General features: G+C 41.7%; 1 protein-coding gene across 1 annotated transcript; it reads left to right on the top strand.

Moving 5' to 3' along the window:
* LOC6498273 lies at positions 1 to 27130 on the top strand. The gene is made up of 6 exons (XM_032451814.2): positions 1 to 460; positions 8600 to 8636; positions 19194 to 19237; positions 24687 to 25227; positions 25523 to 26338; positions 26397 to 27130. Exons 4-6 carry the CDS (start codon positions 24784 to 24786, stop codon positions 26598 to 26600), a joined length of 1464 nt encoding a protein of 487 aa, XP_032307705.1. The 5' UTR covers positions 1 to 460; positions 8600 to 8636; positions 19194 to 19237; positions 24687 to 24783; the 3' UTR covers positions 26601 to 27130.
* The last annotated feature ends 493 nt before the right edge of the window (positions 27131 to 27623 follow it).

Below are 27623 nucleotides of genomic sequence, written 5' to 3'. Positions count from 1 at the left end.
CAGCTACGAACTTAAAGCTTCTTTCAATCAAAAAACGGGTTTCGCTGCGTGCGGTTGGTGCCTCGCTCGAAAAACAAACTCAAAAAACAGTCAGTACTAATTGGCAGACACTATACTCGTTCCGCTAACTACAGCTGCTCCAGTGATTAGCTGGCCTGGCCCACTAATAAAAACAAAACAAAACGAAAGAGCCCCCATTGCGCTCCATTAAACAAATGCTAAAAATTGTGTTATGCAAAGAAAAAGTGTGAAATAATTCGTAATCATATGAATTATGGAAATTGGCTAGATATTTTGAAAAATTATTTGAAAATATTTTTCCCCAAGTGTAGTGATTGTGCTGAAAAATCGTGAAACAACATCGGCCAACGATGTGGATAAATGTGACCATTAAAACGAAATTAATTTTGATCCCGGGGCGCATACAAATGGAGCAGTGAATAAAATAAATAAAATTTGGGTAAGAACCTAAACTCTGGTAGGGTTAGAGGGTCTGTCCCAAATAGGAATAAATCATAATTAGATCCGGTTTACACTCAAAACTGGGTTAATGCGAGATCTGTGGGAAACTACTAATTTTCCTCTATTTGTGCAGCCTATTAGAGCGAGATGTTTATCTTCCAATAAAGATAATTGAGGCCCAGACTCTATGTAGATTTATGGCATTAGCGTCCTTAGACTGAGAAAATTTTAAACGAACTCTTAGCTCGAATTTCTCTTTGAAAAATTAAGAAAAGACAAGCATTTGTTTGCTTGTTACATTAAAAAATATTTACTTTTGATTCGCTAGAAAACAAGTCTCGAAAAGTTCCTCTCCTCAAAGAAGTGAAAGGAGGCGAAAGCTGATATTTTTTTTTTGTTTTTTTTGGTACTTTTGAATTGCGCCAACAGACCGGACAAGTAAGCCCCGTATCACACAGGTCGTAATATTTCCAAGAAACATGCTTGTGAAGTTTGTTCTAAGCCTGTGCTGTTTTTATGGGCCTTTAGTTCATTGACTGCGAACTTTGTTCTATTATTTTCCATTGCATGCTAAAATTATTTCCAGACAGTTTCTAATAAAGTTGTCTACTTTATGGGAAGAGCTCTCGACGGTCATTACTCATGCCAAATCAACTTGGCACCTCCTCTAAGCTGAGTCCACGGTCAAGTTGTCATCTGCTCCTTAAGCCTTATGCAACGGCTCAAATTAGCCATGCAATTTGTACTTAACTATTTACAGCGCACTCAGTCTTAGACCAAGTTAGTGAGAGACTGTCAGTGGGTTGGGGGATGGGGAAGAGTAGCTTTCCGGGCACTTTGCAAAGGCGTCGGCTGCCCATTCTCGCCAAGGACCTGGCAAAAAGGCGACGACAACGCGGAGCGGACAAGCGACAAGTTTATCACTTGTTAAGCCAAAACGTGGCAGACATGCACCGACGCTTCAGTTCCAGCATCACATCCGCTCCATCCTAGCCTCCGCGCCACCTCCGCTCCTGGCCTCCGCCTCCTCGAAAATCCAGCTTTGGGAATCGGACTCCAGACGAGGGCGACGTTGGCGTCGTGTGGCAGGCGCAGATGGGCGCGGCAGATAAGGAACTTGGCTGCAGACAAAGACCAGCACTTGGGCCAGGTCCGGGATGGGACCGATCCCATTTGCATGGAGCTGACTTGAAGTAGGCCACTCAAGGGGTCTCGGATGAAAGTGCTCACAGAGCAGCAGCTCTGCGAATCTATGTATTTTTTTAGTCTTCGAAAAAGTGGTATTTCACTTTTAAATATGATATAGAAAATGGGGCTTTAAAAGAAAATAAAGTTGGGATTCAAAGTCTTTAAGCAAGCTGAAAGTAATACCTAATTAAAACGAAAGATAAAGAAAGAATAATCATACGGTTTCAACTTCTAAGCAACAATTTATTAGCCAATCAAAAAGTTTAAAAATGTAAATATTTCCAAGACCCTTCCACACTATCAACAGCAACCGAAATAACCATGATCCCAATATGAAGCGAATTGCTGTCCGTTTTAGGGAAACTTTTGCAGCTGCGACTTCTTTTTTATTTTTTGAGGAAACTTAAATCCAAAGATATTGATGCGGCATTTATGAGAGCCTCACGAAGTTGGGCTCCATCCTCCGGCAGAGTCACCCACACTACCCAGCTGCTACTCTGGCTACTGCCATAGTGCCATCCTCCATCTGGGCCTTTTAAATAATGGCTGCAAATTGTTGAGCGACAATAAAGAAGAGTGACAGCAACAAGCGGAGAGTCTCAAGGCTTTCAGACGAGCCAACAATCCGGCCACAGTTGGCTATAAATAGTGGCTGGCAATCGGAAAGCGAAAAGAGTCAGGAAGCAAGAGTCGGGCGATTGTCAACTCGAAAATTACGTATACGCAGACATCGATGCGCATTGATAGTTCGATTCGATTTGGCTTTCGTTTCCGCCATGGCCGCCGGGGAAATTACCTTTATAAATTTCTTCGATTTCCCTTTTCATCCGCCTCTGAAAGATTGACTGCTTAGCATATAAATTCTGAAAATAAAGAAACGAGAATATTAGTTTGTTTTTCACTTAATGCCCGGCAATTCGAAATTAATTAGCTTGAGTAAGTCGTAATGGCTTATCTGGCAAGCAGATATCTGCTTAATATGGAGGGGTAATTGCTGCCAAATAGATTATTCTGCTTTATTCACCCAAATGTTTGGTAATTAGCCGCCACTAATCTATTAGGAGAAACTTGTCACAGGCAGCGTTGGCAATTAGCATTATTAAGGTAGGTATTGTATTGTTCGAAGGACCTCCTCTACCTTGTCCTACAGCTGGGTAAACAATGTTATTCGCTCCTTACTTTGATTTACACAAAGTATCTGTTGGATTCAACTACAAAAGCATTGCTTTTACGCAACTTTAATTAGCAAGACAAACAACCTGTCCCGGCGCGGCAGGATGCTTTTTCCCACCTGCTGCTCGTCGTCGGCTGCTTTGTATGTTTTTTGGCCAAATGCCGGACAGCCAGACAGCCGGAACAGTTGACGGACAGAGTTGGCAGAAGGACAGCAGCGAACTAAAACAAACGCCGGCTTAGAAATTTAATTAAAATGTTGCTCACAAAGGCGCTGAGCTGTCGATAAACAAGCTAAGCAACAGAAATTGTAATATGCGCAATTTTTTGCCAATTATGAGCAATTATAACGAATTACATCTCTTTAGAGAGGAGCCTAATTGAATTTTTCCCAGCTCGAGGCCCGAAAGTTCCCAGCTTCGAAGGTTGCCGACCTTTCGCACGTGCCCCGCAAATTGATAAGCCATAAATATTCCTTATGTCCGAAAGCAACAGTTTGGCCTCCATAAAAGGGATTGAATGCCCACTAAGGGCCGAGTTGGGCCAAGGGCCGAGTCTGTTGGCCGATCCCTGTTTTCCTTACAACTTTTTGCTGGCGCTGCCGCTGCTGGGGATGCCCCCTCCCTTAACTGCCTTAAACTGAAACTTAAACAAAAGGCTCACAATCAAACAAAAGGCAATGGGAGGCAAAAGTTTTGTTATTGTCAGTTTCCTTGTCATGCTTCATCTATTTAGCTCTCTTTTCATAAAAAATTAGCTTTCCGGGTTATGTAAGTCCCCAAAGAGATTCTTAAATTACATTCTCTAACATGGCCCAGAAGCAGAAAAGAAGTGAAGGGCCGAAGCCTATTTGTTCATTACCGATTTTCTCGACAAAAAACAAAACTATTAAATCATTCTGTGTCGTAGAGTGTCGTTGGGTGGATGTTGGCCAAACTCGTGAATCAAGTTTCTGACAAAGTTAAGAGCCAGCACTTGCAGTTCATTTGGCCAAAAGTTGGCATTCTCGATGCTTGCTACTTTCCGTTAGGCAACAAACAGCCAGACAGCCAAACAATTACCCAACAAACCGAACCTTTCTCCCCCAGAAAGATTGAAGTGCAACGCTGCAGTGGCAAGAATCGTGACTGGGGTGGCGGGGAAGGGTGGACAGGACAGAACGGGGCGTAGGGCACGGGACGGGGCAGGTGCAACTAACTGCACGGGGCATGGGCATGAGAATGGGCCATGGGCCTGGGCATTCTAGCGGAACCTTGTGTCGCATTATGCCTTGTTTCGGGTTGTCGGTGGATGTTGCTACTTCTGTTTGCTGTTGTTTCTGTTCCTATTTCTGTGTCTGTTTCTGTTGCTGTTGTCGTGGCTACAACATGTTGCCTACAATGTTTGGTTACAATTGTTTTTCAGCAATTTTTTTTCAGTTTTGTTCAGTTTGCTGCCTGCAAGCGACATGCACATGCATGGATACATAGATACATTTGTATCTCTCCCTGGTGCTCACTGGTCACCGGTGGGGTTCTAAACACGCACACACACATTCTACATACTAATTATGTTCTGTTTGCGCTTGGCTGCCGTTTCACCCCACCAAACATCACCACACCACCCCCATGTGGGCGAACAGCTTTTAATTATTCGTGTGTCACATTTCAGTCTTGTTATATCAATACCATAAATGGGAAAATGGAACGATTTCAAGTGCACAGGTTCAATTGGTAATGAAGCAAAGCCCCAGAGGGGGGCAAAGCTCCACAAACTATTCAATGCCGGCCTAATGTATCATAAACCAGAAATGGAAATTAATTTCCGATAACACAGACAGTACATTAAAATGGGAATTTTATTCCGAAAAGGTGTCTCCTATTTTGTAGCCACTTGATGGATTATCCGGTCATGTTCTCTTTACAATGAAAGATCTGAGAAGTAATCACTTTATGGATATATCAATTAAATGAAAGTCCAACGAAAATGATGAATGAAAATGACATCAACGTGAAAAGGGGGGCAGAGAGATATGACAAGTCGCTGGAAACTGGCTGCGGCTGCGGCTTATTTGGGTTAATCAAATTTGGCCGCGTTTTTTACCTTCTTTCATACCTCAAAAAGTAAAAAAAAACGAGGAAGGTGGGGAAAACAAATGACAGTGGCCCATTAAGCACCTGTGTACTCACATACATGTTTCTTTTAGATACGAATTTCACATGCGCCGCGCACTCTCGGCTCATTACGAACGCAACATTTGCTCTGCCCAGATATCAAAAAGCACGGCAGCCCCAGATTCGGCCACGCATTTTACGTTAATTACATGTCGCTACAATTTCGGGGCTTTGTAATTATTTTGACAACATGTACCGTTCCTACGGCCTTTGTTGTTCTTACTTCTATATCGTTTGCATTCGAAAATCCAAGGTTTACTGTTACAATCCGCTGGGTTCTCGGCCTGATATGCTGGTTTTTCTTCTTTTTTTTCTGTTTGTGTCTTTTTACAATGACGAGGATTTCAAAAAAAAAAGTAAAGCCTCTTCTTCCCTTGCCTTCAATTCAGCGGACAGTCAGTCACCCTGTCAGCGGCATTTGGTTTAATGAGCTTTTTACGAGCCATGCAACGAGCAGATACATTCCCAGCTACCCGGCCAGATACGGATACAGATACGATGTCGAAAAGTTGAGTAACACATGACAATTACAGTTAGGGCTTAACTCCAAAATGGGGCCACAAATAATAACGCCGCCGAATGGGGTCTAATTGATGATATTAATTGATTTGTAAAGTAATCAGCCATCTCCTTGAAAAGGTCTAGTTAGGTCATGGAACTGCATATATCTTATTTATTTAAAAAAAGGGGAAATAAAAACTAAAATTGGATTAAATTAGTCTCTAACTCCCTTAATCATCTACAATAGGGTCTCACTTCCTAAGCAACTCCGAGTATCAAGTTCTAAACAATACCTGGGAGGGAAGCCATCCATTGGAATTGAATAATCAAGCAATTGAATTGCTTTTTGAGGTTTGCTGAGGACTCTGCGGGCTGGCTGGCTAGCTATTAGTGAGTTGGCTGTTCTGGACTGCGGTTCTTGGCGTTGGTGGGGCGTTGGGGATTGAAACCCAACATCAAAGATGCCACTCGGATGATGGCAAACGACCAAATCTATGGCTTCGGCTGCGGTCTCTGCCAATGAATGGATGAATGGATGGATGGCGGGTTTGATTGACTGCTTGACTAACTCGGCGAGCAATGCACCCGCATTTAACGCTCCAGTTTAAAGACGAACGCGTGCGCGTTACGCTTCCAGTCATGCAAATCGCCAAGAGTCACAGTCGTACCCAGAGTAATAGTCATCGCCATCGTCATCGCATAAATGCATACAAAAGCGAAGCAAGTTAATTGTGTATTTGCAAGCAATTTGCATAAGAGAGACCCGAGAAAAAAACAACAAAAAACACGTCAATATCCGCCGGCATCCGAGGAGTATCTCCGAGATACAAAGATACATTTATGCAAGGGTCAACGATTGTATTGTGGCATCATGCTTTTGGTTTTTATTTACGGGATTTGCTTTGCTTTTCTGCATGAATTGGTCATAATGGAGACAATGTAATTGCTACTCTTATTTTTGGAAGTTCCAATAACTACTATATGTTTATTAAATAAAATTCTGCTGGAGGGCATCTATTCCGTGGCCCTTCTGCTATGTCTCTATAATGCTTTCCCATTTAATATTCCAAAAAAAATCCATTCCAGCTACATCATAAAGTAAAGAAAATCTGCAAAATGCATAACCACAGATACTAAACGCTTCAAAAAAGCAGGAAAACGCGGAAAACAATGAATATAGCACAAAAGTTATGCATTTTGCTCATGGGCTCCTAACATTTTCATTGCTGCTGGTGGAATATGTATATATGGAAATGCAGTAACCACACTGGGAAAATATGTTATTTTTTATCCAACAACTACTGATGTTCAGGGTCCAGAAACTAAGAAAAAGTAAATAAAATTCCCAGCAATTTTCTCTCTGTTTATATTAGCCAGAGGGCGTATCAAGAAGTGTAGGGGTGTTTGGCGAAGGAGGATTGTACCTCATTGCCATGTGCGGTCATGGGGCCCGGCCTGCACTCCTCACGTTCACTGGCCCAATCCAGAGTCCACCCCGCCGCATCCTTGTCACCCCTTTTGGGTCTGTATTAACGCTTAGGGTGAACGAAAGTTTCTTCTTCAGCTTGCCAATATATTTGCATAAAATGTGCAACGGCTGCGGTTCCATTTTTTTCCATTATTTATTTATGCGCCTGCCTCGTTGGGCTTCCATGGTCCAGCACGACTTTTCTTGTTCTCTCCGGACTTCTGGCCCCTCCGGTCGGATGGCGGCTTACTGTAATGGCATTTATTGCAAGCCAACCCAAGCCAAGTCAAGTGCTTCATAAAAGTTTCCGGCAAATTAATGAACTTTTACCGACCACACCCGGTATATGATTAAAACTTTTCTCTCAACCTTGCAATTCTGCATGCATGAAGCCAAGCCGCCAGGCCGTCAGGCCGCCAGAAAAGTTTCCCGACACATTTCCATTTCCATTACAAAGATCTCCGCTCCCACAGCTTAGTGAGCGATTTCCATTCAAATCGCTGGATCCGCCCTCATCTGGGATTTGACCCAGTTATGGATCACGATTCAGGGTATTATTTCTTCACAATTTTTATTTCTCTCCCTCTTTTTCATTTTAATTGTAGTTTTCTGTGGCCTTTTGCTTTTATAGGCATTTGGTTTTGACTTCAAATCACCCAGATAAATGGCCAAGATATTTCCATTGTTTTAGGTGGAGGAAATGAAATGTTTAGAGAGAGTGTTTTGGCAGCTAAAATTATGGTTTATAATAACTGTTATTCAAATTCAAACTATCATGATATTATTATAGATTTTCTCTGAAAATAAATCAATAAAAAGATAAGCTTTAAAGATTGTTTTTTGCCTATAATATAATGCTTCTATAATAAATACTTCTCTAACTTAAATAATAAATTAACATTAGTTAGTTCTTTCATCCTCTAATGGATCTGTTAGCATTGCAACAAACTATCCGCTGCAAATTGCAGATGCCACAACAATGAAACTGGCCTTTGTGTTTAATCAAGTGTGAAATCTTTAATCAAGTTAGCATCCCCTCCTCCGGATTTGTCCCACCTCCGGTCCCCTAGGACTGTATGCCAGCCGATTTTCGCTCACGACTGACTGAACTCCCAGCTGGGTGAGTTCCCAGTCGGCTCAGTTCCAAATCGCAGTTCCAGTTACGGCCAAAAGCCGTTGCAACGCAGCTGTCTCTCGGTTGCTTTTCAGTTGGCCTACCTGGCATGACCTTTTTTTTTGGTCGTTCATTTACTGTAGTCATTGGGTTTCCCTTCTGGGGACCTCCCACACCTGTCCCCGCTACTGCCCTGGCCTTCGGAGCCAATTAAAAATCCATGGACTGACTTAGGCCCTGAACTGCACGACTTGGTTGCCAGTTTGGGCGATAAACAAAAAAGACGAAAAGCCCAAAACGTTTTCCAGCTTGTTTCATTTTCACTGACAACTTTCGAGTGCGAATTAAGTGAATTATCCGTAAAAGCATTGGGTAAATTATCGGCATTGATATTGGGACAAGGGAAAGGTTCAAAAGAAAGCTGGCTGCAAGGCGACACGATAGAGAGACTCTATGCTAGAGAAGTACCTGAACATATATACAATACATTTTAGTCTTGAAATAATTACTTATAAAAATTCTCATTTCTTTTCTTTGCAGTTTATGATTTTCGAAAAGATACTTCCAAGATAAAGAGGTGAGTTTGAAGTTTAAAACCTGTAAGGGTAAACCTGCAATTATTTTAAGCCTTTTGGCGTTACTCCTGGAAATGTCAGAGCCAACCATCTTAGGGTTTCCCATTTCACTCTCAACCCATTCCAATCACTTTGAACTCAGGCGTAAGGTAGCCATTATTCTTCCTCAAATCCTCAGCATAAACCTCCTTTAATGTGTCAAAAAAAATATTGAAAATTCGCGTAAAGGAACGTGCGCGGGAAAATACACTTAAGAGATTTTATGACAGCATTTCTTCTGCGGCGTTTTCTTTGGTTACACATACTTTTTTTTCTTTTTGAGAAAAGACTCGGGGCACCGCGCATCCGCATCCGCTTTGAAAAAATGTGTATCAGCAACAAGTAGGCCGTACGGTTTGCCGTAAAATATGCGTGGGTGGTGAACTGATTTCCTTATCAGTGTTCCTGCCTGCCGCTGGCAATCGATTTGTTTGGCCTTCTGATTGACTGGCTCAATGATGGAGGGCGTGACTGTCGTGGGCCCCGAATATTTTATCAACAAAATAATTTATTAGACAAATGCCCAGTAGTGATGCCAAACTGGAATTTCAGTATATCCCAGTGAATAATTATTTTCCCAAAATATCAAAAACAAAAACCCTTTCATCGTCGCAACCAGATAATGTATTTCAAACGCTCTACCGTGATGGCCACACTTCCTACACTGCGTATACGCAATGTATCTCCCTCCTGGCAGAAAACAAAAAAAGTTTGCGGCAAATATTTACACTCCGCTCCAGCGCTAATGTATAAATAATTGCATGTCACTTGCTGACTGAGCAAACACTAAGGCAGACGCACAAATTCCCACTTTATTGTTTGTCCCTGCGATTTGGCTTTGAGTCTCCGGGGTTTTTATTTTATTTGGCTTTGGTTTTGCGTTCGGATTTGAGCTGTTTGCTTCGGAGAGAGTGTGCGAGGGCCCGGGCCCGGTCCCGGGTATGTGTTGACGGCTCAACACCTCGGCATAATTGGTTTTGGGGAATGCAGAAGGTCTGTCATTACCATAATACCAAATGAGCAGCAATACTGTGTATGATAATTACCCTCCCATCAAGTGTCGATCAAAGCCCGAAACGAAAAAACCCAATCCAATCACATAGGACAGTGTTGTTTGTATTCAAAGTGTCGCACCAGATAAAATGAAAAATCCTCTAGGGGAAAAGTAAGAAAAAGTGCCTTCACATCAATGGCAATTGGCGGGCAACTGTCGACAGCTTGTTGACATGCCAAAAGTTTTAAATAATAAAAGCCATTAAAAAAGCATAAAGTGCGAAATAACCGCTAAAAGACTTTATTAATTAAAAGTTGGTTAAGAGTTGGTCCCAAAGTGACAATTATGCAATGGATGACAATAAATATTTTATTTATTGGGGGATTTCTGAAAGCCTCAAAAATGAAACTGGGCTTAAAGCTTAATTTTTAATTCTTGGATGCGACCCGATGACCTGGTCAGCCATTCCCCATCACATCAGAGTTTGTCGCCCCCGTCATGTTTCTTATGGATTTTGCGCTCCATAAATCACAAAATATATTTGGCGCGTGCAAAATATATAAAAAGAACGGAAGCCAGACATTCAAAACCCAGAATGCAATAAAAAACTTTTTGATTTTTTGATCTTTGTATTTGCTTGTGCGACGGTGGTAAGCGGTAAGCGGTGAGCTGGCCCCCTCGCCCAATCCCAAATCCCCTCGATGGCCCGAAAATGGGCGAGACAGAGCGGAAACGGAAGTGTGTAATGCCATACGTGCCCCGGACCTTAACGAAATGCTGGCCTGCGGTTAGTCCACGGCAAGGTGCAAACAATTTTTATGATTAATTGCAGACATGAAACGGCCGCTGCGGCCAGAAACATGAACACAAACACGAACATGGCTCTTTTGTGAAAATGAAACAATAGCCGCATTCGCACTAAAAATATACCCAAGCAGCCATAAAAATGTAATAAAGAAAAGGTTTTATTTTTTTATTACGAAGTATAATTTTTGATTCTTTTGCAAGTAATTACCTAAATTGAGTTTCCTCAGAATAAAACTTTAAAAGGGTATTTAAACTGCAATGTTGTAAACATTTTAGTTTCCCTTTGTTTTGTTTTGACGTCGTAGGTCAATTGGGTTTAGGTTTTTAATTAAAATAAATTGCTAGAGAAGCGTTTTTTCAAAGGGACTCCAAAGTGATCTGACGGCACCCTCAGCTAATTATGAATTATGGTCCGAAACCCGAAATTTTCTTTTTAGGCTTTGGATATAAAATAGAGCATAGAAAACGTGACAGCTGTAGCCTAAATGTGCGAAAAAAAGGCGGAAAATTGCTGGAAAATTGGTGTGGAAAATGATTAGACTGGTTTGCGGACCATGGCTGCCCTGTTTTGCATACTCTCCGGTTCCCAATTATGCCCCAAGTCATTCAGCCGGTCAGCTAGCCAGTCAGGTTGTTATTCTGTCAGTAAGTCAGCAAGTCAATCGAAGATTCCTTCGCTTTTGTCGCGTCACGGCGCAGAGCCATCTGTGCAGTGAAGGCTGCCACTTGCATCATCATTTTCTCAGGTTCTACTTCTGCCCTGCAGCATCATCGGCATCCGGTGAACTTTCTTTTTTTAGATAGGAGGGAGGGCTATTTTTTTCCCTCAAACTTCCACCATCAACCTTCTACCTTCTACCACCAGAAACTGCAATTTGAATGCGAAGTAACTGTGCCACGATTTCATTATGCACATCGGCGGACCCAACCTACGGGTCTCGAGGCCATTGTTTGGGTTCTGCTCCTTTGGTTTCAGTTTTGTGGTTTCTTTCGGCCAGCTGCTTCAATTTAAGCTCCAACTTTGAAATTGCTTGACGAGCCCTTGATGAAACCGGGCTGGAGCAGAGCAGCTGGAAATATTTCAAAGAACAAATGAAAATAATATTGTCATTGTGGTTAATGTTAACCAAGTATGTTTCATAATATTACTTCTGTCTTCCTTTTCCGTTACCTCAGACGACCTCTATCTGAGTTGGTAAGAGGAATTTTCCCAGCCTCAGGCCATGCCAAAGTATACGCCTCATTATTTCGAAAACACTTCTCAAATAAACAGTCTTATCCTCTCGTTTTGACCTCAAATGTTCAAGCAATTAAATTCACTCAGCACTCAGACTTTCAGCAAATATGTTGTCGTGTTTTCAAGTTCTGGTTCATGCTCGCCCATTAATTTGGCCAATTTGAATGCGGATGTTGAAGGCGACAGAAGTAATTTCTGATATCGTTTTGCGGAGCGGGGCTCTTGCGTTTTTCTCACAGTCTGTCTGGCAGATACGCACCCACAGCAACCGCAACTGCCACCGCAACACACCCATTGCCAGACTTTTCCCACAGTTATCGTCGTGGGGCCAACTTTGTCGCCACAGTGACTGCCAAAAATTGTCTGCCGCAAAAAGCCATCGGGAACTGGCACTTTGAGGACCAAGCCAGTTGGCGTTCTCGTTTTTTCGATTCAACCATCTTTGGTTAAATTTTCCCAAATGTGAGCTGACAGAGCCAAATGTTTTTCATTTGCCAACTTAACTGCCACTTCGGCAAGTCTCAATTAATTAATGGCTTGAAACTGAGCGGCACTCAGAGGAGAGGCAGACAAATATTGGCTTAAACTGTACTACCAAAACTAGGCAAACACGATAATTAATTTAAGGCCTATCATCTCGATCAACTCGAGAGTGATTGCGTTCATCCGCACGCATGCAACCGCAGCCATCCGAATATTTCTGGGGCAATTGTTCGTGCTTGCCCCGGGCCTGTTGACCCAATAATCGAAGAGCACGGCCAAGTGGACGGGCCTGTTAGAAATCGTTCCTTTCATCTCCATGTTTTGTTGTTTTTTTTTTGGTAGAAATTGCCGTGCTGGAATCGACAGACAGCAATTTATTGGATGGGATTTGGGTAAGTGCAAGTTGCAAGCATTAAATTAAAACGTGCCGGCTAACATAGTCGTGATTTAAAGCCAGTCCTTAGACCACAAACGCCCAGATCGTTAACCCGAAAGTCTAGGCCTAATCAAAAGTCTGAAACAAAAAGAAACGTATAACATTTTCTCTTGGAATTCTTTGTAATCTACCGTATTATACAGAATATCTTTTAAATGCCTTATAGAAGATGTAAAATTATCATTAAGAATTCAACTTTGTCTTTGTGTTATTATGTTGCCTTTTTTGTATATATCATGTTGCCAAACATATCTAGCCCAGGGTCGAACTTCAAAGCCGGTTATTGGCGGGTAGTAAGGTCAAGTTTTATTGGCGGACGCCAGTCTCAAGATCAAAACAAAGCACAAAAGTCTATTAAAAAGCCAATAAACTAATAATAATATAAAATAATATATAAAATTTAACAATTTGTTTGTCCATCTGTTCTATAAACCTATTAAAAGCCATTAAGCTAAAATTAAATTTGAATAACAGTCTAGATTATTTTTAGCTAATTTTTAACTTTCAATGGTACTTGGTCTTGGTCATTTTGAATGCCCATTGAAAAATCCCTGCAGATGACACTCTTTGTGGCTGCTAATTAGAATTTATGAAAGTGTCAACGAGCAAAACTTATCCGGACACTTGGTCAGACACGCTACTGCTGGCTAAAAATTATTATGCAGACAAGGCCAAAGCCAAGTGGCAAGTGACATCCGGTGCACAGTGGTTACAGCTACCGAAACTTTTTTAAAAAACCATAATAGAGAGTACCCTTCAAAAGATATAAATGCACATTAAAATATCATTACCAGTCTGAGTTTTGGGTAACAATTTGCAAATATATTATTGCAATCGTAAATGAGCGGCAAAACCCATTGCCAAGATAATCTTGCGTAAAATAGGTGGCGTAAAAAATCGTACATTGTTAAGCTGAACAAAAAATATATTTCGAAATAGTCTATACCCCATTTCCACTAATTGCAGTGGCCAAAAAAATGTGATACCTAAAGTACAAGGTACATTTATGAAGCGTAAGCCGCTTAAATATCAGCAAAAAAGTGGCGCAAAATCGACCTTCACGCCACCCACAATAAGCCGAAAAGTACCCCTCTTTACCGAAGAGTTAATTGAAGTAAAAATAAATAAATATAAATGGAAAATTTGCATACAAAAGTATTTATTTTTCAAACTATAATGTCATGACCTGCATGTTTCAAAGGGTTCTAACCCGAAGACTTTGATGGCTTTTTGCAGGAAAAGACCCAATCATGATGGGACAATAAAAACTTTAGGCTTTTGTGATTGTTTATACACACGCTTAACTTTTATTTTCATTGGCAATTAGCGCACAAAGTTGTAACTTCCCCAACTTTTGATTAGGCCATCAAGAAAGAAGCCAAACTGACTGGTCTGGGTCATCATAACGCAGAAAGAAATGAACGCCTTTCTAATGCACTTTTTGAGATATATGCAACATAGTAAAAAGTAATTGTCCCCCATGAAACGAAATGAGTTTTTCTCTTGTTCTAATTACGCTTTTTATTGCCGGCAATTAAGAGTACTTGGACTATTGGCCACTCTCAATAAAATTTGGAGAAAGCATTTCTTCCGTTGCCATTTAAGATTTGGATTACACCCAATTGAGATGACCTGGGAAATGGGTTGTGCTCTCGGGAAATCGTAGCCCTGAAATCTAATATTTTAATGGCTCTTAGACTTTGTTTTCTATCAGCCAGCCTAATTGAGAGTGCTCCAAAGTGTTTAAGCCGCAGTCTTGCGGAAAACTTTTAGTTAGCCCGGCTAGATAACCCATTGTCCCGTTGCCCGCACAAATCACACAACGCACTTAGCGCAAATTGTGAAAGTTGGAAAAGTTTTAGTCCCGGAATAAGCCAAGACACAACCACCACCATCTTCTGGCGTCTTCCATCTCACGTTTCAAATTTTCCGGCCAGCTGATAGTTAGCAACAAAACAAAAAACAAACCGCAGAATTGCCCCTGGGTTCTTGTTGGCCGGATTGCTGATTACCGGCACACGCACTCGCCTCGGCGGCAAAAAGTGCAAAAAACTTGCAGGTCCCAAACGAGTTTTTCTCGAAGGCAAAGTTAAGTGTAACGCAAGACAACAGCACGATATTCGTGAGAAACCAGAGGGAAACTAGTCAAATTTACCAATTTACACCGAATATTTAATTCACTATTTGTATTGTACTAGGTACTTTAATTGAAAGTCATAGAGAACTCTTGCTTTTGTCACAAATGGAACAAATTATAAAGTTCCTGAGGTTCTAAATTGGAAGGCACATCACACAAAGAAATATTTCATTTCATTATTTACCCTAGAAAATCAACATTAAACATTATTTAACTTGGCCAAAATGTCTCGGCAAATAAAAATAAAATTCAAATGCATTTTTAAACCCCATGAAAAATCATCGTAACACCAATTCCCGTTGAGTGTATCAAAATGGCATAATTATGGCCGAAGTTCAGGTAAGCAGCATGGGAAAAAAAGCGGAATAATAAAAATAAACCGTCCGAGGGCAGTGGGTTAAGCCAAAGTTAGAGGCACAATTGAAGTTTGCGTTATGCGTTTATGGTGCAGATATTTCTTCTGTTTTTTGGCCATCTGAGAGCGGTAGCAGATTGAAAACCGGTTGCTGCCTAGTGGGTGTATTGTAGGATTTATTGTTACTGCTGCTCTGACTTTTGTCTCTGCAACTGTGGTTTCGATTATGCAACACATCGTGCCCCAGAGTTGTGCAAGCCAGAGCATACGTCTCTTGTATTTGTTTGATCACCGAGTGTTGTGGTTTCAGTTTCGGCCATGTATTGCAAAGACTTCCAGCTGGCAAAACGACAGGCGACCAACTGCTCTAATTAGTTGACAAATTTGTTGACATGCTAAGCAAAACTGCGAACAGCTCGGATTATAGCATCACAAATAATCCGATTTTCAACGGGTAGTTCTGGGGCTTTGCTCTTGAGGGGCTCCATCTAAAGAAAGGGGTTTCTGCGACCAAAAGGTGCTTGAAAACTATAAATTTTTGTATTAGAGAATTATGTTACCATGATGAACAAAAACACAAATAATTAACCCAATTTCCTCCGGGTATATGATTCCAAACCCGACTCCCATCTTTCTCAAACAAAACATTATCATGCTGCACTCTTGACTCTTGCTGCCTAATGCTTCATAAAAACAGAATTTGACTACTTTTATTATTTTAAGCTGTCGTCTGTGAGTTTGTTGAGCTGGAGCCGAGGGCTCCCCCTATTTTCCCTGGCAGTCCACCGTTGTGGCACCTGTTCCCACCAGAAGCTCTGGCAGAAACTTGCTACTAGTGGCCCCATTTCCTCCGGATTGCAGTTGAAATTAAGTGGTTGAGCAACCGAACCGTTGCTTTTATACATCTTAACTTTTTGATCTTGGCCTTAGAATGATTTAAAACTCTGTCAAAGGCAGGTAAATAGTTCAAATAAAAATGGTTACAGCAGTCAAGAGATTTTTTGAAAGAGAATTTCTTAGTTTAAAGTTTGTTGTGGCTTTCAGGTTTGCTCTTCTCGACATTCGGAGAATAAACACAAAGCAGCTGCTTCTGGTCCGGATTGCCTGTTGCACTTGTTTTGGCCCGGTTGTGTTCGTTCTACTCCCAAAGTCAAATATACATCTGCTTCTGGTTTGGGTTTTAAGTTTGGGTTCTGGTTCTGGTTGGTTTCATTCCACTGGTTTGGCTGGAAGTCGACGTTTGTTTATTCGAATGCAAATATTGGGCTTTACCATAGTGCTTCCTAACAAATACGTACCGGAAATGTTACAAAAGTTTGATTTACGACTTACTATACACAATAAAGCCCTTAAAAAAGCCACAGACTGACAGCGTGATTATTTTTAGTTTTCCTTTAGGAATGCCTGAATTTATTCAATTTTAAATTCCTTAATCCTCTTACCAACAAAGAAGATATAGAATAAAAACAAAACATCTCGTGGATAATTCTCTTGTATCTTTATCAAACAATTTTTATTCAGTAAAAACAGTTTTTGACTATCGGCTTTTGATTCCCTATCTAGTCAAAAATAAACCAAAATAATCAAACTATAAATGATTTTAAAACCAGACGTTAAAACCCCGCCCGTGGACGTTGTGCGGTCGTCTCTGTGTGGGTTTGTTTTTAATTATTGTTTCTGGCTGACGCAGAAATATGCAAACAAGCTTTTTTCCCCTCACTTTTTTGTAGCTCGGAAATCTCTCTGCAAAACTTTTTAATTACATAGTTCCGTTTGTGGCGGAAAAAGGGGATGGGGGAAGTCAGGAGTTATGGCCACAATTCAAGCAGTTAAGCCACGAAAAATGAACCCAAGCTGGGAGCTCCAATTCCCCGGCCATAAAATTCACATGCTCTGAGGGAGTCTTTTGAAGGTAGCACAGATATTAGGAAACCCAAAATGAGAAAAATGATTTTTCTGCTTAATTAGAAAGTGCTTGAGAGCCCCAGAAATATTTGTACATTGTTTGCACAATATTGGCACAATACGGCAGTAACGGAGTGGGAGATGGAGACTGAATCCGACCGAGGAGAGTGTATCAAAAACAAAGGAAAAACTTGCTCGGATGTTTATTTTACTTGTGGTACGTGCCAAATGAAAATAAAACCGTAGCGCGGCAAATTTAATAAATATGAAATGAGTTTACGGCTATCATAATACACACACAAACACATAACACACACACCGAAACACACTCATACTACTGTGGCAAGAAGTTGTGGCAAAAAACCCTTGCCCCAATTACAAGGATGCCTGGGATTCCATTTCCAGCCTGCATGCCTTCGATAACGTGCCACAACAGCACAAATACCTTTAAGGCAGTAGTCAGTCCCCCGAAAAAGCAGTCAGTAAGGGAAGCAACTCAAGGACGAAGAAGGAGGCATGACTTTGGGGGCAGGACTCTATCAAATAAACACGCACTTACGGGCTTTCAGGACTTTGCTAGCCGCACACAACCGTAAACACGTGTGACAAAATAAATGCCACTAAAATAAGGGATCAGAAGGCAGCCGAAATGGGACTTCTTGGGTATCCTTCAGGCATGCAACAAATTCCAAACAAATCGATGTCCTGCGAGAGCAAAAATATGTGATTATATGTGCATAAAAGTGTCCGTAGACCGAGTCCTTTGGCCTGTCATGTCGAATCCTGTAGCAAGTTTCGGGGCCACACAGCGGAACTTGTTGAATAAATAGGGAAATGAACGGCAGGCTGCCACACAATCTGCTGATTGCTACACAGGAATTCCTGTATTCCTTCTCCTTGCCACATTCCCCCACAGCTACATAACTGGCCTTGTTGGCCAGGCTTGTTAATATGCCCGAATGGTTGGCTAATAATGACGATGATGATGATGATGAGTGAGGCGCCATAACTGCCTCAGTCGAGCCTGAGAATTAATTTACAAAACGTTGCGCCAAGTACACTTTTCTCATAATTTTTTGATTGAATTTTCATAATTACTTTTATTTCAAAAATAGTTCCCATAGTCTACAAAAAAAGCGTTGCCCAACCTCCTGCTGTGAGTTTTGAATTCTGTTGGTGACAATGGCAAATGAATAAGTTTTGCCAACAATAGTTGAATAATATTTACGCTCTCCCACCAATTATATTTTGATGGATCTGCGACTTTAGACAAAATAAAAAACGTTATGGTAAACTACCACGAATTTTATGTAATGTCTTATATTTTAAAGTCACCATAATGTCGCGAAATGTCTGTTTTAGTGTTCCCTGCCGCATCCTGCAAGTCCGCGTCCGCCTTTTCATGGCTATCCATACATATTGCAACACTTTTGTTTCAACACTTTCCTTTTTCGAACTTTGTGGTGACGGGAATATGACCTTGCCATTCAAGCGACTGCCTTGCAACTGCCTCCTTATTTAATGCATCAATGCAACAGCCTCGCTGCCTTCGTCAGCGGCAGCCCTCAAATGCCCTTAAGCCTGCCATTGTCCTTGTTGGCTTGTCTATTGTTTCTATTTGCAGGGAGCAGAACCGAACCATTTGCATCCGTGTAATATCCATCAGGGTCTTTTAAAGTTACTTCTGTAAATTCTAGAAAAAGTTTTCCAGATTCCATAGGAATTTTAGAATTTCGAAATCGAATAGAACTCTCAGCTAGTTTAAGATTCTAGGAAAAAAGCAAATCCTTGCACAAAACCTTGTGCTTTTTTAGTCCCTTTTCAATTGTAGGATTTCAGTAGCTTATTGTTCTCAATATTTATAACCTTCCCTAACTTTTAAGAGAAAAGAATCCTTTCATTCGATTTTCCGAATGCATTTGCATCTTGATTACTTTTGACAGCTGAACAAAAACTTGGCTACGCAGGCAGAACCAACCAAATGCACAAATCTTTGGATGAACATTTAGGAAAGACTAGTTGCCAACAGAAAGTTTGTCAGTTTCCCTGAAAAATATTCACATTTAATCAATTAAATAAACCCATTTAACAAAAAAATTTTCCTTTAAATCAGCCTGCTTAAATTCGACATAAATTAATTTCTTTTTAATATTGTTTTGCTTGCAGGCATTTATCCTTTGCCGAGGACTAACTGAAAATAAATTGAATCTGTAAGTAGCCAAAAGCATTTTACACATTTTCCGATTAAGTCGGTGAAAACTGTAAATTAAGCTGTCAGCGTCAGCGCAAATGGCCTAAAGGTTCTGGAAACGGGCCATGGGCACCGGCAGGCAAGCGGGCCGGTCAGAGTTCAGCCACGTTGAACGGTTCCTGCTGTTGGCCAACGGGGCGGATGATTGATATTCGAAGTATTTTGGTCTGCGGTTTCGTTAGCCTAATGCGCGGCCAAGGTGTTAAATTACCCGAAACCGCACCAAAGGCGCAATTTTCCGCAATTCATCCTGTTGCCTTAAATTCCTAAATGGCTGGAAAATCCAAGGGAATAGTAACATTCTATAATTCATCAAAAGGAAGTAAGCAATTTGCTTCAGCTTCAGTCTATTTGGTATTCAATATTTCAAACTACCCTGCTGCTTCCATATCATTTAATTAACTTTGGTGCTGTAGCTACATAGTTTTCAATTTCCCCACTGCGATTCAGCAAATGCAATTTACCGACTCAATGTTCGGTTTTCCCTTTTTCGTTTTAGCCAAGTTATCACTCATACGCCATGTTGTACGAGAGCGAGTGCACAGAATGCATAATTCACTTACGTGGCTGACTGGTAAAGTTGCTCTATTCGGAGCTGGTTCTTTAACCTTGGCTGGAATCCCTTCAACTGAGAGGGGGCGACCCCAGAAAATAGTTCAATTATGCAGCAGAGTGACTTGCAACAGTTCTATTTTCGATTTTCAACTAAGACGTGTGACGGAAATTTTATTTCAGCTCGAGGTACACCATAACCCACAGTTTCTCAACAGGACTCCCCGCATCCTTTATTTCCAGGAAAATTTCCATATTTCTGGGCAACTAAAATCTGACCCCATTTTCGAAAATTTTCAAAGGGGTAATATCATGATTTTGGCCAAAAATCGATCGAAAATTTTATTTATCGATTTTTCAAATATTTTAATGCAGATTGATGGCCTTTAGAACTCTGAATCGTCAACGGTATTCCTTTCCCAAATCCGACACGATATGACTTTAAAATTCGATAAAATGTGATGAAAAAGTTAATATTTTGGCCACTGTGTTCTTAACTTGGTCGACAAGGGTCTGGGCATCAATTTACTGAAGAGAAATTGACATATTTTTGCTAAAAATTATCCGATCGACAAATGTTATACCTTCTCGATCTTAGATCTTCGAGAAGAATAATTCTGCACAGTGGCGGCGCGAGCCTCGTTGGCGCTCGGGGCGAAAGACGCTTTTGGCGCGCCCCCCCCCCCCCCCCCCCCCCCCCCCCGCCCCTTAGTCTTGGCGCTCGGGGCGACTGCCCCTTTCGCCCCCCCCTCGCGCCGCCACTGATTCTGCATCAAAACCTCACCAACTAAAATCTGACCCCATTTTCGATAATTTTCAAAGGGGTAACATCATGTTTTTGGTCAAAAATCGATAGAAAATTTTATATATCGATATTCAAGATATTTTAATGCAGATTGAAGGCCATTAGAACCCTGAATCTAAGATGGTATTCCTTTCCCAAATCCGATTCGAAATGGCTTTAATATTCGCTAAAATGTATCTCAAAAGTTGATATTTACCTTATCATTTTTGGTAAAAATAAAATACAAGGTTTATATATAATGAAGTTCTATAGGAGATATCGCCGTGGCTGAGAGCTCCCCAATTACTCTTAAACTTGTTGAATCCACTAGAGAGTCCGGCTCAGCAGCCATATTTACGGCCCAGTGTCCTGGCTGAAAGTAAAACGTATAACGTGCGAAGGACACCCGAGCTGGAGGGTAGGAAACTGAAAAGATGAGAGGGTGGATTGGTCTGAGTCGGACCGACGAGGAATCCTCGACAAAATGTAGCAGATTGGACCCAGACTCCAGTGCCAAGGCAAGACACAAGGCTGAACCCCGGGCAAAGCTCGTTGCTAGCTGGAAAAGAGGGCCAGCTTTGTGGGAAAGAGACAGTCGGACTTGCATATTTAATCCTGTTGATTTTTATTTGTTTCCGTGTTGCTTCTGTGTGTGCTGCTGCCATTTTGGCCCGTTCTCGGCTATTTTTTATAGAGAGATAAATGTCTGGTTTTGCATGCCGTTTGTTGGCCGACATCCAACAGCCAGCCACCTCCGCACTGACCTTCTATGCAACCCCGAAGGTCACACCTCATTTCATGTCCTTTTGTATTCATTTACCTTTCCCAAGATGGACCATTTTCAGTGGCATTTTTAATAGACACGTGCCACGGTGCAAGGGCAATTTTTTTTGTATAAGATAAACAGTGGAATTTCAATAAAACCCTCGAGAGGAAAATGAAACTCTTTCCAATGTCTATACGAAAAAGAACATATTTTCCCCAATGATTATAGCTGATGTTTTTTCAACTGTTTTGCTGCCAATATGTACATTGTCCATAAATCAATCCAATCTAACTTCCGTGTAGCTTTTTAAATGGCTCCCAATGGCTAATGAAAAAAAGCAATGCTTGACTAAGTTGGGCAGAATTCCCAAGCGCACTGACGTCTACGAAAATTTATTTAACTTGTCCGCAAAATAAATGAGATCAGCTTTGATCCCATCACAGTTCGATGCGCATGAGAGTTAGTTGAAGGTTGCACAAATAAAAAAAAACGGCATAAATCTAAAAAGCCACACATTCTGATTTAGATGCCCATTTAAAAAAAAGTGACTGTATACGAATTGCGTTGTTTATTCCCAAAATGAAAAGAGGAAGTTGTTTCAATCGAAGTAATTGTCTTATTAGTTATTACTCATGCTAGATTATTTTATTTAATTAAATATAATAAATGAATTATTTCCTAGCTTGGTCAAAGGATAACCTTTAAACATTGATACTGAAACCCTCGGGGGTTAAAGTACAGCTACAGTTTTAATTAATTTAACTGCTGTTCTACAGGATATACAAATTTGAGCCCAAACCCTAAGTGGCACTACATAAAAAATGTGTGCTACCCACGCATATTTTGAACAGCAAACAAACAAAGCCGACCAAACAATGACAACATTGCAGATACACAACCCTACAGATACACAACCTTACAGATACGCAACATGTGGAAAGTGCGTGTGAAAAATGCGTGGCAGGCATGTTAACTCAAACCAAATTCCGTCGATAAGCGATAAGGCAGTGGCAAAAATGTGCCCCAAACAAAAAGTATAATAATATTTATATAAAGCAAGCAGCCAGCGAAAACTTTCAGATTGCCAATAATAATGAAAAAAAAAACTCAGGACCTTATTGTCAGTCGTCTTGAAACGCTTGCTGGCGCATTTATTCACGAAAAGAGGGAAATAAATGGGGGAAGAAAGCGCCGAAAAATATTCTTTATTGATTGGATAAATATTTAATGCAAGCTCGCCAGGAGAACCACTTTGGAGAAAAGTGGGGGGAATGAAGGCAATTTGCGTGTGAAATGGCTTGTTTCGGTCACGTTCCGCCTATAAAAGGAGATAGTTCTTGTGAAAGTTCCCTGAATATTCCAGTCCTTTGGATGCCCTAAAATTAACAAAAAATGTATAAAATGAAACGATGTTTTTGGAAAATGGAATGGAAATCGATTGGATTCATTAGAAGCGAAAGAAGATGGAGCATTTTTAAACTGGGGATTTAAAAGCACAGACTTCATTGTTTGTCGTATAATCACAAGTGTGGGTGAAAAAATGACAAGGATGGCAGTGACGTTTAATATCATTAACGATGTCCTTTCGTGGTCAAGGCAAAACAAACAGTCCAAGAACACTGAACTTTTCAAGGCCATGGACAAAAGCCTCCCATGTGGTTGCCTGACATGTTTTACTTTTTTGGCTGACTTTGGACCATTTGTCTGTCTGGTGGTTGGGACAGAATCTTAAAATGGTGTCAAAATCACGTCCATGGCATACAAGTTGGCTTGAAAATAAAATTTCCATTGAAGAGTCTCTTTTAATTGCTGTAACTGGAAAACAATTTTCCTGGTTCTTTTGAATTCTTTGAACTCATTTAAAATTTATTCGCTGAAACGCAACTGCACAGCCCATATATTTAAGCATACAAGCTTAAATCGTTTATACTCGCCAGGACATGCATGATTTGTCCTTGTAAAGGTCAAGCTGAGAAACCCTGTTGCATCTTAATTTAGCCCTTGCATCCAATTGAAGTGGAATCAAAAGGAATTATGCGATCAGCTTACCTAAGAGACCGTAAACTCAAGGCTCAAATGGAGAGCGACCCTTGGCAGGCAGGTAATTCCCATTAAATGCTAATGGCCACATGAGCACCAATCAATTCTGAGCCGGCCATAAGGTGAGAACTCTGTGTACTCTTGTCCATCTTGGCCCAGTGGGCAATTGTCATAATTAAGAGTGATGGATGAAGCGAAGGGGCAGTTGCAGCTGAAATGCCTGACGAGGCTGCGTGCGTGAATGAGTTGCAATGCCACCAGGTTGCCACCATCCATCACGACTCCCGGGGACTCTGGTTGCATGCCACGTCTGGCTTATTTGTTAATTGTTTTTAAAAGCTTGTTCTTCCCCAGATGCATTCCACGATTCGCGTGGAAACGGAAGCTCCAGAGGCACTCTTCCTCAACGAAACCAGTTAAGAAAGAAAATTAAATACTTCTTGAGATAATTCTCAAATAATCTGTTAATAAATTACATTTGACTTCAAGCATGAACAAATTGCATTTATGTAATTGCATTAAAGGGTCAATAGATCATGGAAAATTGCTCGATTGTTGTCAAACAAATGCAACTTTAATTGGCGGTGATAATACAAATTAAAATGCTCATTTAAATGAGGCACAAAGCATGGGGCAGAGCGGAAAACCCCAATTCCGTCCGACTAATCACATTATATAATAATGTCACAATAGTCATGAACTCATAAATTTCTGCCTTACGTCAGCTGCTCTAGTTGTGGAATATATTAAAAAGAAGTCCTGTCCCTTATCTGTAAATGAAACGGAAGAACAGCTACCGAAGTCTGGCGTAATAAATATAATAATTATAATTGCAAAGGAGTGTAAAATGCGCGGCTAAAGAATTTCATTTTAATTCGATTTTAATGTAATTTTTTGTTTTCATAATTTTATACACAATGTACTTGTTTCATTGGAATTTTAATGGAATTTGCATACTTCCATCTGTCGAGGGCCCACGAGGCGTATGCGTAATTTCTGTTTAACATGCCCCGGGCTTGTTGACGGATTCCTCGAAAAGAGTGTCCCAAACAAGAGCCGGCGAAATTATTGCCGCAAATATGTGTAATGCATACCCGCCGAGATAAATTGTTGGTGAAAAATCTGGGGACAGAACTTCCGAGGCAAGACCGACCGAGGAGAAGGTGTTGTGCCACTATAAATTGTTGCTACAGTTTTTCATCTTCCTACCGCTTGGCAAATATTGGCTATTAATAAAACATGCGCCACTCTTGTGTTCTTTTCCAGGGAGCACGTTCTCGGGCTTCGGACCACTGCACATCCTTGCATGCTCTCCACCAGCGGGGCACACATCGGATAAAGCAACACCGTATATATCAGCCAAATGTATGCCGGGCGAGCGACACAATTTGCCAAAACCATCAGCAGCATGGCGTGCAGCATTCAGAAGCAGCCCACCCAACCCCCGGCGGCTAGTGCCGTGTCCGGAAACACAGCCGGGGGCGGGGGTGGGGGAAGCACTGGCAGTGGACCTGTGGCAACTGGATCTGGCTCTAGTGGAGCCGGCACCGTACCATCCACACCGAAAACCACCAAGAGCGCCCAGCCGAGGGGCTCCCTGCCCACGGATGTGAACCAGCCACCGTTGGAATTCCAATGGCCTCCGCCAGTACCCGTTTCCAGTCACACCAGCAATCTGCGCCTCAACATGATGAACCAGGATCCCAAGGATTTGCACACAGCCAGAGCCATCATCGAGGAGCTTCGTTCCAAGGTGCGATTCCAAACGGAGCACATCATGAAGTGGAGGAAGGCTTATGCCATGCAGGTAAACTAATGTTAGATAAGTAATACTTATTTGCCAACTTAGTTAGTAATATTTGATAAGTTAATTTCTTTTGACTTTTTATTAACATTTTCCATATCACGAATCATTTGTTTGCAAATTATACTTAAATCAATGGTATTATACCAATGATAGTCTCTCACGAAACCACTAAAATAAAAACACGCGATCATTAATTGAGTTTGTTATTTAAAATGCAGCTAAACAAGTTGTTTATACTCTTAATGATAGGCTTATTATTTTATTAATTTTTATTGATATTATTTTCCCTTTCAAGGTTCAGCAGCACTACCGCTACCAGAAGGAAAAGTCTGATCAGATGAACTCACTCACCTCCCAGCTCTTGCTGCTGGAATCGCGCCTGAAGCGGAAACAGAAACAGATCGCCAGCTTGCTCAATCACCGGGAACTGACCATCCAGCGACAGCAGAAGGTCATCGACACCCTCTCCTCCCGCCTGGTGGATCACGGCCTGGAGACGATCGAGGCCAGCTACGCCAACGAGCTGGACTCTCTGAACGATTCCGATTCGGCGGTGGTGCTGGAGGAGATCGACTCCGACGGACCGATGACTCTGGGCACCCGGAGGAAGAGCAGCGGAGCAGGCGGCGGTATGTTGGGCAGCGATGGCATCACCATTGTACGCTCCATTTCCGATGCGATCGAAACGAATCTGAACAAGTACGGGGCGGCCAGGCGGAACAATTGCTTTCTGCGACGTCCGGATATCCTGGAGACGGTATACTCGGTAGAGGAGGATCCGGAACCCACCTCGGACGTGGCCGAGAAGCGCGACAAGTTTAAGAACCGTTCGGACAAAGCGCTCAGCTCCAGTTCCACAGAGGGTCAGATAGATGCGCCCAGTCCCTCCGGCTCCTCCGCCGCCGTCGGTGCCGCAGATAAAGCCAAAGATTCGTCGCCCGTCGAGGGTGGCGTCGCCATTCCTCGCCGCCAGCTCGGCGCCCTAAAACGATCGCCCAGCCACGACGCGCCCTGCACCACTCTCAGCGTCAAGGTTCCCCAGTTGCAGCCACCATCGCCACCGTCGCCCGTGGCCTCCGTTATACAGGAGCAGCCGAATGGGAAGACACAGGTAACTAAGGGTATCATTGGACTACACAGAATTTCCTAACATTATTTGTACATCCCAGGTAACCAATTACAACCGCGTGATGTCCAACCATCGATCGGTGACCAAGCCCAAGGACGTCAAGTATAAACGCATCAACAAGGCCAAGTCCAAGAGTCTCGAGGAGCTGAGGGGGCGTCTCAAGAACCTGGTAGAGCGGCCTCCTGGTCTCGAAGGGGGTTATTCCGGTGGAATGATGCCACAGACGGCGCAGTCGTATGCGTGACATTGGCAGCAGCCAGAAAATGACGTCAAGCCAACCGATGGGGTACAGGAGGTGGGTCCGAAGGCCGAGGCTGGGCCGTCATCGGGAAAGGACAGTTCGGAGCAACTGCATCCTCCGCCACCGGCGGCAGAGACAGGCAGACACGGCTTCCCGAAAAGATCGCTCACCTTGCCCCGGATACTGGTGCCGCGCCAGTCCACGGCCGGATTGGGCAGCTCCAGTGGCAACAACAGTGGGGGCGGTGCTAGCGGAGGGCGTGGCAGCTTCTAGCAATTAAAGAAATTTTTCATACGCAATTGTGATAAAAAGTAAAACCATTTCCTTCCTTGTATTTGTATGATTCTCGATTTGCACTGTTTGTTTCAGTTGCTTTAACATGATTCTCTTTTGTAACATTTGTTTCCTCAGCTTAGTTTTCCAAACTTTGCATTTACCCTAGATTATAGTTTTATTTTTACGAACAGAACTGCATTTTGAATTAATTTTACACTTAATTTCACAAACAAATAAATCATTTTACCACAAACTCATCATTCGTGTTTATGATTTTCGTTTTGAAACTTTACAAAAAGCGTATGAAAAATTTCGCAAAAACCGGCAAAGAGTCTGTGACAGAAAAAGACATGTTTTCGAGGACAATATTTCCATATCCGAGAAATCCGAGCAAATGGGTGAGTAGCTCCGATAAGGACCCTCAGCAGTGGGTGAAAGTAGGTTAGATTAAATTTTTAAATATATGAATGAATAATACAAATTTACTCGTCGTATTACTAGAGATAAAACACAAATTTATTGAGTATAAATTTCTAAATTTCCATTTCTGAAAGATCAGTATCTTCGCAAAAACTTTTCCAGCTGATACTCGATCTAGTTTGTAAGCTCTACTTCATAGACTGTCTTCTAGATAACAGAATTTACACTCGGAAATAAAAAGTTTACATATATTTTCTTACTTACTATAACTGACTATTTTTAAAGTATTTAAAGTATAACATATAATCGTAATTAGAGTAAGGAAAGTAA

This window comes from Drosophila ananassae, chromosome 3R (assembly GCF_017639315.1).
Source record: "Drosophila ananassae strain 14024-0371.13 chromosome 3R, ASM1763931v2, whole genome shotgun sequence".
Taxonomy (NCBI): domain Eukaryota; kingdom Metazoa; phylum Arthropoda; class Insecta; order Diptera; family Drosophilidae; genus Drosophila; species Drosophila ananassae.
The sequence above is the reverse complement of the archived record's forward strand: the minus strand, read 5'-3'. Positions and strand labels throughout refer to the sequence as shown.